The 19,471-nt window shown below is 46.7% G+C and overlaps 1 protein-coding gene across 1 annotated transcript in view; it reads right to left on the bottom strand.

The window, feature by feature from the left end:
• The window catches only part of VAV2 (vav guanine nucleotide exchange factor 2), a 310,317-nt gene that overhangs the window by 36,507 nt on the left and 254,339 nt on the right, over positions 1–19,471 (bottom strand). Inside the window, exons 8-9 of the mRNA XM_077836255.1 lie at positions 17,500–17,568; positions 15,485–15,585 (exon numbers count right to left, since the gene is read on the bottom strand). Coding sequence (XP_077692381.1) covers positions 15,485–15,585; positions 17,500–17,568 — 170 coding nt within the window. The remainder of the gene's footprint in view (positions 1–15,484; positions 15,586–17,499; positions 17,569–19,471) is intronic.

Here is a 19,471-nt window from a genome sequence, read left to right on the forward strand (position 1 = left end):
CAATTGTGTAGTTAATGCACCTTGACTCCAGTGGTCCAGGTGCACCAGTTACACTGTGTATTTAGTTGCCCCCCCTCCCCCCCAACCGTACATCTAGAGATCAACAAACCTGTTGAGCTGGGCATCCCAGGAGTCAAAAAACCGTGGACGCTATCCAAGGCATAGGAATGAATGGATGGGCAACCTATTCACTTCCCCCATTTGATCCTAGGTAGCTTGAGGTTTACGCAATAATACTTAAAAATCCTATTGGGAAAGGTACTGGAGATTCACTGGTCATTACAGTGCCTTTCTCCTCGCTCTATGCTACATGCAGTTTATTCAAACTGGACATTGTTAGGGGAGGTTCATGCATTGAACTCTGAATCAAGTTGAGGCTGGAGGCTCAGTAAACACAAAGGTAAATGATGCATGCACACCACAAATCCTGCACCCACGCCACTGAATGCAGGAGCTGCTAAACAGTGAGCCCTACTGCAGTGACATGTTTCCTTGAGATGACAACATAGGCAGCTATCCCCCCGCCCCCGCCGCCCAAATGTCTTAATCGGCTTTTCCCCTCCCTAATCACTTCTGCTCAGTTTACACCGTGTTAGCGCTGCAATTTACAAAAGCAGATCATCTGCTGCATTAAAGCAACAGAACAACCTAGATCTCAGGAGAATTAAAGGTAAAATAAAAACCTTTCACTTGAGAGATTTATTTAATTTCTCTGTCGTGGCTCACAGCACATCCTGCCAATGCCATAAAACTACATAACTGGCTTCCAGTCACACTGTGACAACGGCCGGGCTGCTGATGTGCTAATATCCCTGCCTATCAAACTGGCTCTGTTTCCTTCTACTTCCCTGTCTGTCTGTCTGCTGTCTCATGTTATACTTGGATTGTAAGCTCTTTGGGGCAGGGACGTCTTATTTTGCTCTGTGTTGTACAGTGCCTGCTGAGGTGGGGTCGTGGTCCATGACTAGGGCTCTTAGCTGGTACAGTAATACAACGAAACCATAACATTTTCCAAACCACAAGTGTTCCCGTTTGATGAAACAACCAACACCATATTCATGCACCTCTTTCACTTAAGGACCCCCAGGCATTTACCATTATTACTTAAGTCTCCCAGCACCCTTGTGAGGTAGGCAAATATGATCCCTGTTTTATAAACGAAAGCAATGTGACTTGCCTAAGTTCACAGAGTAAGTCAGTTGCAGGACCAGGTAACAGAAGCTATGACTCCTAAATTTCAGTCCAGACTATGTGATGTTCCTTCTCTTCTAGCAAAATGCTCAGAAAGGACTCAGCAATTATTATTTGCATTACCGTAGAAAGCTAGAGGCCTCAACTGAGATCAGGGCCACATTGTACTAGGTGCTGCACAGACACCAAGTAAGAGACAGTCCCTGCCACGAAGAACTTACTGTCTAAACAGACAAGACAGACAAAAGGTGACGAAACTGAGTATTAATATCATTTTACAAAGGAGGAGCTGAGGCATCGAGAAATAAGGCCCTGATCCCGCAAAGACCCATACGCATGACAAATCTGCGGTACGTGAATAGCCTCATCAAAGAGCCCTTTGCAGGTGCAGGGCCTAAGAGACTCGCCACGGTCAGGCTGTTTTACAGCAACGGCTCGTGTACCTTTCTGGACAGGTGGGGTCGAGAACAGAGTTGGGACATTTGCATCCTTCAGCTCCACACCAGTACCGCAGGGCTGGACACTGATGCAGTGGAACACAGCCAGGGTCCAAGGCAAAGAGTCAGGTCTTGCTGTGGATTATGGTTTTTTTTTTTTTTCAGACCCTAAATGCCATTAATCCTGTATGTCCCCCGTCTCCCTCTCCCACACATACTTTCTAGCCATTAAGTGTATTGCACCTGGTAAGACAGGACACATATGCAACCACATACCGTAACTCAACCGATATTTCAGAGACCAGTCACATGCCAGGGAGGATCCCGGTATCCCTGACCTAGTGTCATGGTGGAAATCTGTGATTCTCAAACCCAGCCGAACAATTGAATGGAGAGATTTATGGAATGCTCAATACCTGATGAAGCCGCAGTCAGTACAGATTATTCCTCTGGCTTTTTCCCTTAACAACTTCTCAACACGTGCAGTGATATGCAGCTGGTTTAAAGGGGGCTCCAAGAACATACATTTAAATCTCCCTCTGACTTATGAGATTTACAAAGTGTTTCATTTTTAAAAAATCCACAATGCACAGGAGCGATGCATCGCTCTGCTGGGGACCCTTGGAGGGGAGCGAAAAAGCAGGAGTGGAACAGCCCTGACACCTTAGACAGAGAGGATGGTCTCATGGGTAAGGCATTGGTCTAGGATTCCAGACAGCTAGGTTAATTTCCTGGCTCCGCCCGTGGGTACGTCTCTACTGCAAAGGCAAAGCCTCAGAGTCAAGTGTCAACTGGCTCCGGCTTGCAGGGCTAAAAATAGTAGCGTAGACACTCCCGCTCGGGGTAGAACCCGGGCTCTGAGACCCGGTGAGTGGGGATGGTCCCGGAGCCCTGGGTTCCTGCCAGAGAAGGAACATCAGCCCTGCTATTTCTAGCCCTGTGAGCCAGAGTCAACTGACCCAAGTTCTGAGACTCGGTGCTGCTACACTTTTCAGTGTAGACACAGCCACAGACTCCCTCTGTGACACTGGACTAGTCACTTTAGCTCTCTTGACCTCCGTTCCTCAGCTGTTCAACGGGGAAAATACTTCCTGGACTAGGAGTTCTTTGCGGCAGGGACTGTCTCACACTCTGTGTTTGCACCGTGCCCAGCACAACGGGGCCCTGATCTCTAGCTGATCGCGTGATACAAATAACAACAATACAGTATAATAGCTGGTAAGACACCAAGACCAAAGAGAAAGTCCCGTCTCTCCTCGTCGCCTGTGAAACTGCCGTATGAAAACGTAACTCCGGCAGCACTAAACCAACGAGACCAGACCAATTCTATTCTGTGGCTAGCCCGTTTGGACACCCGCTTGGCTCCCACAAAAGAGCAGCTGCAATTGTTCTTCCCAGTAGACTCCGCCCACCACGGCAGCCCTACTGGCCATTAAATCAGCAACACAGCTCAGTTCATACATAATGCAGCATCTTAAAATGCTTCTCTAATTCTTTGGTGATGCACGCAATAAGCTCTTTCTGGGACCAACTGCATCAAAATGTTACATTTACCCACTCAGCTGCTGCAGGCAGCCCTGGCGTTCCAAGTTGGGAGGGCAGAGGCAAAGCTGAACGACAAGCTGCCCCGTGGGGGTTTTCCCCTCATCTACTTGGCACACGGAGCTGCAGTTAGACACATGAACAAGCACGCAATTAGAGGAGATGCTTTTGGCCTCTCCTGCTCACTCTATTTAAAAGCACGTTTCAGTAGCCAGTACAAGTCACTTTCATACATCGATAACAGAGCGAGCCCACAGCGAATGTTCTCGAGTACACTCTTCTCCTTGTCTCAGAAGAACTTGCCCTAGCAGAGAGATTCCCACAGGCCATTCTGGGAAATGTAGTTCTCAGATTTAGAGAGGTAGGATAGTGCGGTGGCAAAGTTATTGGAGTGGGCCTCAAGAGTGGGGTTCAATTCCCTTGTCTGCCACAGATTTCCTGTGTCACCCTGGGGGAGTCACTTAATCTCTCTGTGCTTCAGTTTCCCTGCCCCATATCTGTGAAATGAAGGCAATACTTCCTTTCTCCCATTCTCTATCTATTTAGGATGTAAGCTCTTAGTATATTCTCTCTTACTATATGTATGTATGGCATCTGACACAATGGGGCCTTTTAAGTTCTACCCTAATATAAATAATAAAATAATGTATTAAGCATGAATGCCTGGCAACAAATTCACAACAATGGTATACACTAAAGCCATAAGCATGGAACAAGAGATGAATTAGTGAAGTGGACAATGCCTCTGCATGGAAATCAAAGCCCCAGCGCTAGTGAGAAATGACATGAAGAATGCCATACTTCCTTTGATCAATATGGCTTGGAAGAGGGAACATACACTAAAAAGTACAGTGCTGGCATCTCCTGTGAATGAAGGTGGGAGACTACAATGGAAAATGGACCCACACAGAATAAGAGCCAGGGCAGATAAGTAGCTTATACAATTCAATGTACATAAATCTTATGAGGCTTAGGATAAAAGCAAAGGAAGGGAATACGCCTTCAGATGTCATCCGCTAGAGACCCTCAAAAGGAGAAGGATTTTAAGATTATACTGGAGGGAAAAAACATATCTGAGACCTTTGGCAGAGTGAAGAAATCATACCCCAAACCAGACACAGCTGTTCTGCTTTGAACATTGATAACTGTAACCTTTCATAAGGTACAAGGCAAGGCCAGATTCTGAATATTCTGTGCAGTGCTAGTCACTGTATGGAAAGGAACTGATAGCCGATCAACAGCAAATGGCAACCAGAATGACACAAGGAACATGTGGGCCCCTTACTGAATGAGGGAGGCAACCTAGTGACAGAGGACGTGGAAAAAGCTAATATACTCAATAGTTTTTTTGCCTCTCTCTTCACGAACAAGGTCACCTTCTGGACTGCTGCACTGGGCAGCACAGCACGGGGAGGAGGTGACCAGCCCTCTGTGGAGAAAGAAGTGGTTCGGGACTATTTAGAAAAGCTGTATGAGCACAAGTCCATGGGACCAGATGCACTGCATCCGAGAGTGCTGAAGGAGTTGGCGGATGTGATTGCAGAGCCATTGGCCATTATCTTTGAAAACTCTTGGCGATCAGGGGAGGTCCCGAAAAACTGGCAAAGGCTAATGTAGAGTGCCCATCTTTAAAAAAGGGAAGGAAGAAGATCTGAGGAACTACAGGCCAGTCAGCCACACCCCAGTCCCTGGAAAAACCATGGAGCAGGTCCTCAAGGAATCAATTCTGAAGCACTTAGAGGAGAGGAAAGCGATCACGAACAGTCAGCATGGATTCACCAAGGGCAAGTCATGCCTGACTAATCTAATTGCCTTCTACGACGAGATAACTGGCTCTGTGGATGAGGGGAATGCAGTGAACGTGTTATTCCTTGACTTTAGCAAAGCTTTTGATATGGTCTCCCACGGTATTTTGCCAGCAAGTTAAAGAAGTATGGGCTGGATGAATGGATGATAAGGTGGATAGAAAGCTGGCTAGATTGTCGGGCTCAACGGGTAGTGATCAATGGCTCCATGTCTAGCTGGCAGCCGGTATCAAGCGGAGTGCCCCAAGGGTCGGTCCCGGGGCTGGTTTTGTTCAATATCTTCATTAATGATCTGGAGGATGGCGTGGACTGCACCCTCAGCAAGTTTTCAGATGACACTAAACTGGGATGAGAGGTAGATACGCTGGAGGGTAGGGATAGGATACAGAGGGCCCTAGACAAATTAGAGGATTGGGCCAAAAGAAATCTGATGAGGTTCAACAAGGACAAGTGCAGAGTCCTGCACTTAGGACGGAAGAATCCCATGCGCCGCTACAGACTGGGGACCGAGTGGCTCGGCAGCAGTTCTGCAGAAAAGGACCTAGGGGTTACAGAGGATGAGAAGCTGGATATGAGTCAACAGCACGCCCTTGTTGCCAAGAAGGCTAATGGCATTTTGGACTGTATAAGTCGGGGCATTGCCAGCAGATCGAGGGACGTGATCGTTCCCCTCTATTCGACATTGGTGAGGCCTCATCTGGAGTACTGGTGTCCAGTTTTGGGCCCCACATTACATGAAGGATGCAGAAAAATTGGAGAGAGTCCAGCGGAGAGCAACGAAAATGATTAGAGGGCTGGAGCACATGACTTATGAGGAAAGGTTGAGGGAACTGGGATTATTGAGTGCGCAGAAGAGAAGAATGAGGGGGGATTTGATAGCTGCTTTCAACTACCTGAAAGAGGGTTCCAAAGAGGATGGATCTCAGCTGTTCTCAGTGTTAGCAGATGACAGAACAAGTAGCAATGGTCTCAAGTTACAGTGGCGGAGGTCTAGGTTGGATATTAGGAAAAACTTTTTCACTAGGAGGGTGATGAAGCACTGGAATGGGTTACCTATGGAGGTGTGGGAATCTCCTTCCTTAGAGGTTTTCAAGGTCACGCTTCACAAAGCCCTGGCTGGGATGATTTCATTGCGGATTGGTCCTGCTTTGAGCAGGGGGTTGGACTAGAGGACCACCTGAGGTCCCATCCAACCCTGATATTCTATGATTCTATGACACAGGGGCTTGAGGGTTTGGGGTGTTCAGAAAGGCTAGGGGGGAAAAATATGTTGGCTGACATATTTCAATGGTTGATCTAACAACCTCGGAGGGGGGTGAGGGGGGACTTCACCTTGTCTGTCTCTGTTCTCTCACTGGCACCTCCAGCCAGGACTGCCCTTGTGAACAAGTCTACACTCAATGTTCAGATTCCAGAGTATGCTCCCTAGCACACCGTCAGTTCACCATGTGGAAACAGCTGTCTTTGGTAATCAGCGTGAATTTGTTTTACTGTGAGGGTGTCCTGTTAGAAAGGGATGTTGACAGACCTTCCTCATAGCAGCGAGCTGAAACAGGGGGACGTGGACTCCTTTGCGAAAGGAAATAGTTAACAGGCAAAAGGGAGAGGAACTCTTTTCTTAGCCCCATATCAGAAACTGACAGTTTGCTTTGGGCCTTATTTGCACTTCCAATTTTTCATGTGGCAAGGTGCCGAGGGACTGTGCATCTTCGGTAGACAAACGTGGCATTGAAGTTTCACTCTACGGCTTGTGGTTTCTCTCCTCCCTCACTGCCACATGCCCCAGGCACATTGCAAATCTGAGCCCAGCGCACTGCCCTCTGGTGCAGTCAGGAAGAGTTAAATCTCCAAAAGGTGCAAAAGAGCAATCACCTAAAACTGTAAAGCACTTCTTGACTTTCTGCAACAAAACCTGATCTCTTCCAAAGGAAACCCTCCTCCCCCGCAGCTTTCAGGCATAGTTAAGAAGCACTGCGCTCGACCCATTTTTATTCTCTCTCAAGGCTTGTGACAAATAAAACAAAACAAAACAAGTGCCAGCAATTGGCATTTCGCTGCTTGGAGCTTCCCATGGCATACGCCAGAGAAGGAGCTTCTCACAGTTTAATTACTCTTTTGAAGCCAGTTGGTTGACTTGTTTGTTGAAATAATGCGGCATGAAGAGTGATTTTGAGAGTTAGCTAGCATGGCCTTTTGGGGGGAGAGACGATTAAATACAAGCATTTTATTTCCAGCTTCTGTATCACAGTGATGCTAGAAAGAAATAGTCTTCTGTCTTTAACCTATTGACTTTGATCGTCTTAGCAGAGGAGCTAACCAAGTTAATGTCATGGATTGAGCCACTGGCAAGCACAATGCAGTCCTAAGGGGAGGGGAATCAGAGAGGACAGTGACTAGCTGGGATCACAGGCAGAACTGGGTATAGAACCCAGGTCTCCTGAGTGCCAGAATCATAAGACTGGCCATACTGGGATAGACCAATGACCCATCTAGCCCAGTATCCTGTCTTCAAACAGTGACCAGTGCCAGATGCTTCAGAGGGAATGAACTGAATAGGGCAATTTATCGAGTGATCCATCGCCTGTCGTCCAGTCCCAGCTTCCGGCAGTCAGAGGTTTAGGGACACCCAGAGCATGGGGATGCCTCCCTGACCATCTTGGTCAGTAGCCACTGATGGACCTATCCTCTATGAACTTCCCTCATTCTTTTTTGAACCCAGTATACTTTCTGGCCTTCACAACTGGCAACGAGTTCCACAGGTTGACTGTGAGTTGTGCAAAGACGACTTCCTTATGTTTTAAACCCGCTGCCTGTTAATTTCATCAGGTGACCCTGAGTTCTTGTGTTATGTGAAGGGGTAAATAACACTCAGCTATTCAATTTCTCCACAACATTCATGGTTTTATAGACCTCTGTCATATTCCCTTTCAGTCATCTCTCTTCTAACATGGCCAGGCCCAGACTTTTTACTCTCTCCTCACTTGGACGCTGTTCCATGCCCACCTTTTTTTTTGTTGCCCTTCTCTGTACTTTTGTCCCAGTTCTAGAATATCTGTTCTGAGATGGGGTGACAGAACTGCATGCAATATTCAAAGTGTGGGTGTACCATGGATTTATATAATAGCATTATGATACTTTGTCTTATTAGCTGGCCCTTCCCTAATGGTTCCTGAAATTCTGTTCGCTTTTTTTGACTGCTGCTGCGCATTGAGCAGATGCTTTCAGAGAACTATCCACAATGACTCCGAGAGCTCTACCTTGGGAACACAAAATGATGGAGTCTAAATTAGCTAGCTAGACTTTGGATTACGTTTTCCAATGTGCGTTACTTTGCATTTATCAACATGAAATTTCATCTGCCATTTTCTTGCTCTTAACTCTTCACAGTCTGGTTTGGACTTAACCATCTTGAGTAATTTTGGATTGTCTGAAAAACTTTGCCACTTCACTGTTTACCCCTTTTTCCAGATAATTTATGAATATGTTGAACAGCACTGGTCCCAGTATCGATCCTAGGGGGATCCCCCTATTTACTTCTCTCAGCTGTGAAAACTGACCATTTATTCCTACTCTGTTTCCTGTCTTTTAACTAGTTACTGAGCCATGAAAGGATCTTCCCTCTTGTCTCATGACTGCTTACTTTGCTTAAGAGCCTTTGGTGTGGGACCTGTCAAAGGCTTTCTAAAAGTTCAAGTACATTGTATCCACTGGATCACCCTTGTCTGCATGTCTGTTGATCCCCTTCAAAGAATTCTAATAGATGGGAAATCATGTCTTGCCATTTACAAACACCATGTTGAAGCATCCCTAACATAACGTACTTGTCTCTGTGTCTGCTAATTCTGTTCTTTACTATAGTTTCAATCAATTTGCCTGGTACTGAAGTTAGGCTTACTGGCCTGTAACTGCCAGGATCGCCTCTGGAGCCTTTTTAAAAAATTGCTATCCTCTAGTCATCTGGTACAGAGGCTCATTTAAGCAATAGGTTATACACCACAGTTAGTGGTTCTGCAATTTCATGCATTCCTTCAGAACACTTGTGTGAATATGATCTGGCCCTGGTGACTTATCACTGTTTAATTTATCCATTTGTTCCAAAACCTCCTCTAATCCAGCACCCTATTGAGAAAAATCCACCCCAAAGAACCTCTCTATAGACATCTGAGAGCCCTTCACATACATTAAAAAAACTAAAACATAATAAAGAAGAGTAACACAACTCATCAAAACAGCAACCACCCTTCTCCTTCCTCACCCCCAACCACATCTCATGCGAATCAGCAGGCAGCGGACCCAGTACGGATTAGAATTCTCACTCCAAACGCCTTCAATGCACACTTTAAAAGACAGGCTTCTTGCATGCCTAGAAGTGCAACAGGTTCAGGCCATTTCATATCAGGAGGTGGGAGAAGGAGAACATTCCAAAGGACAGGGGAACTCCTGGAGATCACTTGGCTGGTGGCCCCTTTCTTTTATACCATAGAGGGAGGGTGGGATGCATGTAATTAGAGTACCCGCCCCCCTATCTCAGCTGTGGCAGACGCTGGAGCCCTGGTGTCATGTGCAGTGGGATTGCATTAGTGACTTTGTTCACACGTGCCGCTCCAGCTTCCTCTGGTTTTGATGGATGCCATACTAAGGACCGAACTGGGGAACTCCAGAGCTAAAAGCATGGACGGTTACAGCTTGAGCTAACGAGCCAACACTCTCCAGGTGGAGCTGTAACAGAGTTATCTCCTCTGTGGATCAGGCACGGAGGGCGGCCTGTAGCACACATTCATGAATGGGTCGCACTCGATCATCACTGACGTCTAGGATGTCCCTGCCTGACAACAGGACAAACAGGGGACGCGTGCCTTGAGGTATCTTTGCTTTTGAAGTGGACATCAAAAAGCTTCGAGAGTGGAAAAATGCCTGCTGAAAGACACTTCCAAACTCTAATCTCACTTGAGATACCAGGAACTCCAAGCACAGTCCCAGATGTGGGAGAAGGGATGTGTTCGGAGCTTTGGGGCATTATCCTCGCTCTAGAACGGGCCGGAAAAAAATTCTATCACTGTGCCGGCCTGCCAGTTTCCCAGCAGCTTTACTGGTCCTGCTCGCCGTGATAGCTGCTTATGGAAACGCTGGGTTGTCGTCCGTGTGGAAGGCTATATATGCTGTAGGATTTAGAAAATGATTCCTGAGTTGTTAAAAATAGGTTGCTATTTATGGCACAGAAGTTTGACAAAATTGCGGCTTTTGCAATTCTTAGCAGTAAACATCCAAACCGGCAGGCAGGCACCACCAACCGGTGTCGGTCTCTCTCTGATTGTTTGTCTGATATTACAGACCTATAATTACACTTACTCACGTACGGTGAACGAGATTTGTTACACATATTTCTGTGCCCATTGTGCCTTCGGAATACGATTGTTGTGCATAGGACTCTTATCCCCTAGTAGCTGTAACTCAGCTTGTAATGTCTCACCTCACTTATGTGGATTAAGAGCCAGGGTTCTATCCCCGATGCCATAGGTGTGTTGATGATGAGGTCATTTATCATCTATAGCACACGGATTTGACATCCTATGCATTTAGGTGTAAAAATCAAGCAAGCAAGGCAACTCTGTGCACAAATAGTATGTAACAGTATGTGCAAATACACCTTTTAAAAAAAAAAAATTCCACCTAAATACCTGTGTGCAGTAGGGTTGCCAGGTGTGCAGTTTTTTGGGGAATGCCTGGTCGAAAAAGGACCCTGGCGGCTCCAGTCAGTACCGCTGACCGGGTTGTTAAAAGTCCAAATCAGCAGCACAGTAGGGCTCCCGGCCACTAGGAGCTGCGGGGGCAGTTCCTGCGGATGGGGTAGCACGTGGAGCCGCCTGGCTGCAGCTCTGCGTAGGAGCCGGAGGAGGGACATACTGCTGCTCCTGGGAGCTGCTTGTGGTAAGCGCCATCAGGAGCCTGCACCCTGACCCCCTCTCCTCCTCCCCCCCATGCCTCAACCCTGATCCCATCCGAACACCTTGATCCCAGCCTGGAGCACCCTCACCCCCTAAGCCAGCCCGGTGAAAATGAGTGAGTGAGGGAGGGTGGGGAGAGCGAGCGAGAGAGGGAGGGAGGGAGGGAGAGGGGGCGGAGCCTCAGAGGAGGGGCGGGGCGGGGAGGACAACGGTGTTCCGTTTTGTGCGAGTAGACAGTTGGCAACTCTAATGTGCAGGCACCATTGAATCTTCTACAAGCACTGCTGAGGTGCGGATATGGGGAAATCTCTCTAACTTGCAAACACTACATGCCCACTTTGTGCAACACATCCAGCACCAAGGGGCCTTAAACCTAGGCAGGGGAAGTCTCTGTTGCAGGTGAGCTGGTCCTTCACCAACCACCCCTTTTCAACCCCAGGCATTGGGGGAAGGAGCAGGTATGCTGGGGCGAGGCATGGCGAACCAGAGCTCTGCTATGTCCCATCTAGCTCTGGCGTAAGGTCCCTGAGGGACGTTACCTGAGCAGTAGGGCTGCACCTACCTTGCACTGGGGTCAGGTGGTCTCAAATCAGGCCACTGCAGCAGGATTCCTGATGCACCTACCATGAGTCCATTATATTAGAGAGAGAGAGAAATGCTACATTTATGCTACATTCCCCACTAGTTTCGGGGTAGACTGTCATGTCTTTGCCCTTTACACAATATTAAGAATATGTGGAAACCACATGGACAGCTGGTGGCCAAATAACCATGTTTACTAACCACATACGCGGCCGGACTACATGTATCCACATCTGCTCTGTTAGGTTCTGGGGGCTTGTTCAGTAGAGGACGGGGAGTCCCACTAGAGGGCTCCCAAGCCATTTAAAGGGACACCATCCAATGCCTATACATTACATAATGGTTCTTCTAGTTAGGTTTATAACCACACGCAAATACGCAGTCAGTACAGCACTCCAGCAGTACATGGCTCCTCAGACACTTCTGCACCCAGCTGGCAGGAAGGCTCGACATCTCCTTTCAAAGCCCAAGGTACTGCTGGTAAAACCTTAAATTATTGCAAGGGCTAGAAAAGTGACAGGCCTTTCCATTTGGAGCTCTTTAATGCTTTAGCCGGGCTTTCAGGTTCCCTAGCACCAGTTTCTAAACCCCTCTGGGGACAGCAATCACTTTAAAGCAACCCCCTTCTCTCCTCACTCCGAGACAGGGAAGAGCTCTGCAGCTGGCTCAAGCTATTCTTTGGGGGCAAAGAGGGGAAAGACTGACGGAAAGAGCAGTTTGGGGGAAACTGACTTTATAAAGCTGAGCAGCCTGCTGCTGAATGGGGGGGACGGCTCTGTGCTGAAGGCGTTTCTCTTGCTGTTCGTACACCAGACAGAGGTAATGCTTGGAAGATGGCACCAGAAAGAGGTTTGACACTGGATACGTCTAAACAGCAAGAGAAGGTGTGATTGTAGCATGGGTAGGCAAACCAGAGCAACCTTTAATCCAGTTTGCACAGGTAACAATAGTAGCCTAGATACAGAGGCACAGGCTAGCTACCCGAGTACAAGCTGGCTGAGGAGCCCAGCTGCTGGCCTGCATGTACTCCAGTTGCTAGCCTGTGGTGAAGCCCATGCCACCACGTCTACACCACTATGGTTACCCAAGCTAGCTACTGTCAAATCATCAGGCCGTCTGAGAGGAGCAAACCTTCACCCCAACAGGCAACATCTGAACTGGGTATATAACCAGGGCGAGACCTGGTTAGCTTAGACACAGATGCTGCGTAAATTAGGCCAGATGAGAAAGGAGAGGCTTATCTGCAATTTAACATAGTAATAAAAAAATGCCCCTGCAAAACTACTGTTCCACCTGAGCGATTAAAGCTCTCTGAATGACAGATCTGAAGAAAGTTTTGGTATTTGACGTCTCTGGAGCCTGTGTGAGGATTTGCAGTTGCCAGTCGAGATCTGGCTGCTCACAGCTGGAGGTCTGATTAATTCCATTGTTTATCTGGAAAGTTTTCAGGCTCTTCAAAAAAAAGTTATTTGTAAAATCCTTTCGAAAATGGGTTGGCAAGTTCACACGCACACAGACGCAGCAGCCACCTAACTACCTCCCCTCTGCCAAGCTCGAACTCCTCAATTAACAGCAGCAAACATTTATTTATAGGATCCCTCGCACCCACAAAAATGAACAAAATGAGCGCAGCACAGCCCAGGAGTTTTCAGAAAGAGGTTGCAAAAACCTCTGAGTAACCCATTCCCGGTATACTACGAAGAGGGATGCTGTTGAGTCAAGGCAAGCGTATAGATTGATGGACATGGTACCACTGCTCCTAGAAGTTCTGGCCGTACCATCCTTGACTAACTTCTCAGAACATGGAAGCCTGGGGTGCGCTGCTTGTCTGCAGACACGTCAGGTATTTCTGAGACACCCTGCTGTGCTATGCTTCCTGGAAGGTGAGCCCTCTCTTGGAGGTCTGTTTTCTGAGACTTTCTTGAATCAGTGCCTGTTGTGACCGTCATCCAGAGAAGAGACTGGATTTGGTTGTGAGGAATATAAAGGGGATTCTTTATTGAAGCTGCTGGACACAGACCGACCTTGTGGTTCTCACGGCTTCTCCAGCTCCCAGACTAACCCAACCTGTGCTGCCTTGTGTCACCACACAGGGTGTTCCTAAATTCTGACCTGGACTATACAGTCCAGAAAGGACTGCTCCCAACATGACAGTACAGGAACGTTTAAGGACAAGCAAGGCCAGGAATTAGGAGATCAAAATTATATTATTTTTTAAAAATTGTTTTGCATTCTTTTCCCAAACAACTATTCTCTTTTAATCCCAAAAACATTTACTTTCTAAAAGCAGCATCATGAATGATGGACTATCTGACCTTATGATTTGTTATTAATGCAGATGGTATTTCTGGAGTTATTGACTTCTGAGAGGCATTTGCACGTCTAGACACTGGTTGAATCACACAGCAATAACACCCTGGCATTATTCCACAATAAATCAGGCCTTTGACTATTATTAAGAATATTACTAAGACTTTCATTAACCTTATCTGCATGTTCCAGGATACTCCTGTTTGCAGCTGCCAAAACTTAGACTCCTCTATGTAACTTAATCTAGGCTTTAAATCGATTAATCCTCCCATAGGTGCGGGATGTCAGCAGCGCCAGATGGATGAGAGAACAGTCGCTTTGATCTACCAGGCTGCGGTGCCCTCTGTAGACAAAGGAAATGATTCTGCAAGTGTGCAGCATGCCCTTAACTTTCATTGACCCGTTGCGTCCTGCAGGAGACCCCAGTTAAACATTCATGAAGGCGAGGAGTTATCCCGCTTCTGTGAAGTTACAGGCTCTCATCTTTATTCTCCTGTGGGTCTTACAGACAAAGCATTAGCTGCATGACGTTCAGCCCCTAGGACATCCAAACCAGACCATAGCACAGTGGGGTCTGGGAAAGGTTTCGCTCACTCTGCCTTTGAATGCAGACCTCCACATGCGCCTCTCCTCCTCTTGGTCCCACAACACACGTGGGCTTAGCAAATATGAAGAAAGCTTCAGTCGTGCAATATGCCCAGGATCAAGGTGATATCGTCGTGTACGGGAAGAAAATGGCTATAGGACAATCTATCCAACGTTGTGTTGCCCTTGAGGCTACCATTCCTGATGCCATCATACCCTCTGCAGTGGGTGCTAATTGCAGTCTGGGACAATAGGGCAGAACGAGGTACACTTGTAACGATCAAACTACTTGAGTGCAGGTGGTCACTAACCTATCACTCACTCTGTGGCACGGGTGTTTTGGAAGGACACTGAAAGGAGCAGAACAAGAACTGGTTTGGAACAGGAGCCCCTACGCTGATAGGACATCGGCATGGCTGATAGGACCCTACACGTTAACAGAGAGTGGTGTTTTCTTGCCCCCTCTACAGTAAGTACAACACTGGGACTCCTGAATATCTGATGTTACTGGGGAATTTGTTTATGCTTCTGCAGAGTCCTGAGGATGCTGCCAAGGATTGCGGGAACAGGTGTGTGCAGGTGAGCTTTTTACACACTGGGCCACTCCTTCAGTTTACATAAATCGAGTGAGCTCCTTTTTACATCAATAGAGCTATACTCATTTAAACCCCAAGAAGGATCTAGCCAAAGTGTTGTGAAATAGCAGCAACGGCTTATTTAGGGGCAGATCCTCCTCTTTCTTCATGTCTCCTACCCCCCATCATTCCACCATTTACCAGACATGGTCCCCCAACCGATGGCCAGAAAGCCTGACAGGTAGCAGCCAGGTGTGATAAATGCAGTGCAGTCTCTCAGTCCCTTTCCTGCCTATACTGGGAAATTAAACTAGCCAAAACAGGGTGTTAACTATGTAGGAGTGTGAGGGGTTAGCAGAAGACAGGGCTTCAGGGTCTGTCAAGATCGGTGTTTTTCTTATCGATATTTTTTGCTCTCAGATTATGCCCTGTAACTAGCAATCCTCAACCAGGACTTAGCTTGTCACAATTAGAGCTCCCTGCATGTTGGCTGGGTCTTTCATTCTTTTTACCTTTCTTTGAATTCTAGAAAAACTTTCGCCAAGCTGCTTCCTCCAGACATCATACAGACGTCGATGGCCCTCAGGAAATTGAAGTGCACTTTAATTAGGTCCTAAAACAACAAAAAAATCAATACATTAAAAAAATCTGAAACTCACTCTAGGCGCTAACATGTAAAGTGTTTAGTTAATGAACATACATTTCTTTAAGTAACCTTGTAGTCATTTTTTGGATATGTCTAAACAGACTGCTGCAGCTCTCCCACCGAGGTAGGTAATCTACCTCCCCGAGAGGCAGTAGCTAGGTAAACAGAAGAATTCTTCCATCAACCTAGTGCTGGCTGCATCAGGGGTCATAGCTACGTCTGTCAGGGGTGTGGATTTTTCACTCTCCTGAGAGACGCAAGTTCCCAGGGTAGACCAGCTCTTTGCCTATTAACTGTTTTAATGCAAGCGACTCCAGTGAGATATAGCCCTAAATCACAATAAATAGGAGGGTGTAATTAAGTTAGAAGGTTATACAATGATAAATGCATAGCGGGGTTCTGTGCATATTAAACTCCCTTTACTGGGTCTAGTGGGAGCAGTCTAGCAGCATACAATAACCTGCCCTAATCCCATAAAGCCCACACAACGCAGCCTTGTGAAAATGGACCAAGAAGGTGGAGCAATGCCTGCATTTAATCTGAATCACTGACACGATGCGCCTATGCTGATAATGGAACAAAGGCGTCTGGCCGCCTTTGGTTAGGAAAACTCAACTGCTTCATTGCAGCAACCTGTGCGGCTGCCCTCACCACATGCCAGACTGAAGCAAGAGCTAAGCCCCCTACACTACTGCAGAGTAAACAAGCCAGGAAGGTGCACCACGAATACACCCTGATAAGCCCTGAAGTCTCCATTAACGAGGCTCACGCTGTTCTCTCAGTCCTGCCAGCTGTCTTTGGCGGTGCTACGATGGGAGAAGAGCCATTCATCATCTTGCCATTCCAGATGGCACTTAGGTGATAACATGGTGGCCACCTGGGACAGGAGGAGGATCTGGCCATATGTGGAGACCGAGGCAGAATAATAGGTCAGATAACTTATTGCCTCTCCTTGGACTGTCTGGGCAAGGGGTAGGAGAGCAGCCAGAGACTGATATTGGTAGGTTAAACACCAAAAAATCAGAAACCGATCATAAATCAGATCTAGAAAGCGGGCTGAACATAGAATTCACTGTGACTTCAGTGGCGTCCCTGCATGAAGGGGGAAACTCACCCTCTGAAGAGGGCTAGCAAGAGGACTAGGCAGGACCTAGCCTGGCTTAAGTAGGACTTAAATACCATGTAGGCCTTATGCTACCTTTCTGCCCGGGGTGAATCTTCATCCAATAAGCATCTAACAGAACTTGGCCCTGTAACAGCCTCACTGTACACAGAGGAAAGCTTCAAATGCTGGATTATGGCATCAAGGCAGGATCAAACTGGAGGAGAATCTAGGCTGTTTGTGCACATGCATAACAACTTATATAGTATTTATATAGCACTCTTCACCCATAGAGCTCAAAGCACTTTACACAAGCAGAAGGTATCATTATCTCCAAGTCACAGACAGAGACTGAGCTAATGAGGTGAAGTGACCTGCCCGAGTTCTCCAAGCAGGCCAGTTGCAGAGATGGGTATAAAACCCGTCTCTCACGTCCCTGTCGAGTGTGATACATACAGGAACATACACTGTGACTTAGTGAGTATGTATGTAATTCTTTAAACCAGATATATCTGAAATACACTCATACACACACACTAAAAACACAGGCAAAATAATTTCCTTGTTGTAAAACCGTCTCCTTGTCTTTATACAATACCTAAATTCCACTTGAGTGTTAAAGGGCCCAGTCCAAGCTCCGTGGCCATAACAACTGAACCCACACAGACTAAAGCAATGCATTTTACATGAAATCTGAGTGCTATTTCTTAAACAGGATGAGGCATAAGCTGCATCTGAGAGGAGCAAAGATTTAAGCAGTGATGTTTAGACTCTGTTACCTCCAAATTGATAAAAATAGATTCCATCTCTTGTGGAGTCAGTACCAGCTTTAATGGATTCATATAGTTCTGTAAGAGGTAAATGGAAAACTTATTGAAATAAATGAGCAAATGCAATAAGATTCTTTCTTTTTTAAGCTAAAATTGTTGCAGTGGTTGAATTTTCCGGAGAGGAACCTGGGTGAATTTTCACACTTGCCAAGAGATAAGACTGACAAGACATTTACCATGCAACCTGCCTCACTGTGCTTATGCTCAGCCACGTCTCTGCAGGGTTAGGGTTGGACCGTCTGAGACTGGGATGCCACAAATGATTTGTGAGGTGGTCAGGTTGTCAAGTACATGAACAAGATTTCACTTGAACTAAAAGCCGAGCTGCAAGCTAAGTGAAAAGCTTAAGGCATTTACCACCCACTCGCGGAGGAAGCTCTGAGCCATACTACAGTTAATTTAAATTAACTGCACACTCTTGCTGTGTGGACTCAGTCAGTGTTTCTCAAACTGGGGGTCCTGACGCAAACAGGGGGTTGCAAGTCTATTGTAGGGGGGTTGTGGTATTGCTACCCTTATTTCTGTGCTGCCTTCAGAGCTGGGCAGCTGGAGAGCGCTGGCTAGGCACCAAGCTCTGAAGGCAGCATCACCACCAGCACTGGCATGGAAATAAGGCTGGCACGATATGGGGGATAGTCACTTGGATGGGGGGGGGGGGGAGGGGGGAGGGTGTCTTCACAGCCTGAAATATTTTCCAAAGAGGTCCCAGCAAAAAAAGTTTGAGAATCCCTGGATTAAGTTATACCTCTTAAGAGGGAGAGGGAGAAGGAACACTACCCAAGTGAGCTGTGGAAGGATTAATGCCTGCGGAGACACTCGGGAGATGGGAAAGACACCCTGGCTTTACCTTTAGAAGTTACTCCCTGAGCATTTCTCCCCATTAACAGGTTTCAGAGAGGTAGCCGTGTTAGTCTGGATCAGCAAAAAATAACGAGGCGTCCTTGTGGCACCTTAGAGATTAACAAATTTATTTGGGGATAAGCTTTTGTGGGCTATAACCCACTTCATGTTCTGTGCATTTATAACTCCCTACTGTATTTTCCATTCCATGCATCTGATGAAGTGGGTTTTAGCCCACGAAACCTTATGCCCAAATAAACTTGTTAGTCTCTAAGGTGCCACAAGGACTCCTCCCCATTAAGAAGAGCCTTATTCAGGAAGGTATGCGGGGGAGGGATAGCTCGGTGGTTTGAGCATTGGCCTGCTAAACCCAGGGTTGTGAGTTCAATCCTTGAGGGGGCCATTTAGGGATCTGGGGCAAAAATTGGGGATTGGTCCTGCTCTGAGCAGGGGGTTGGACTAGATGACCTCCTCAGGTCCCCTCCAACCCTGATATTCTATGATTCTATAATATGGCCCTATATGTATTCAAAAGACATGTACATATCTAGCGATCTCTGTAGACAGAGATATCTATCAAACTCTCTAGATACACCTACAAAACCACATTTCATGATTGTTAATATGTATGCAAATTAAAGTGTTAAAACTGCCAGCTGCCCTGCACTTTATCAGTTTTCTGCTCTTTGGGATGCTTACTGTTAGTTTTTGCACCCTGTCCCATTTAAAACATTAGCCACTCAGAGGGGGGAAAAGCATGATTCATGATCCTGAGCACCATACAGTACATAGTATGCCTGTATCCAATGTGGGTGGATGGGTGGAGGTTCTTTTTCTTGCTATTGTTGACTTGCTAGTTTTTCACAAAGTAATCATCAGTTGCAATGGTGAATAACATCAGTTTTAGCTGTTTGATGAGTAGAAAAACTCCCAGTCGTCTTGAATTTTTGCCTTTGAAGAATGCAGGTGACATGACTACATCGGAGATGCTTTTCTGAACCAATGGGCATTAATGGGAACGTCTGCCCTGTCCATAGCTACAGAACATACAGACGCAATATAGTTTATTACAGGACCTTAG

Source organism: Eretmochelys imbricata, chromosome 16, assembly GCF_965152235.1.
Source record: "Eretmochelys imbricata isolate rEreImb1 chromosome 16, rEreImb1.hap1, whole genome shotgun sequence".
NCBI lineage: Eukaryota > Metazoa > Chordata > Testudines > Cheloniidae > Eretmochelys > Eretmochelys imbricata.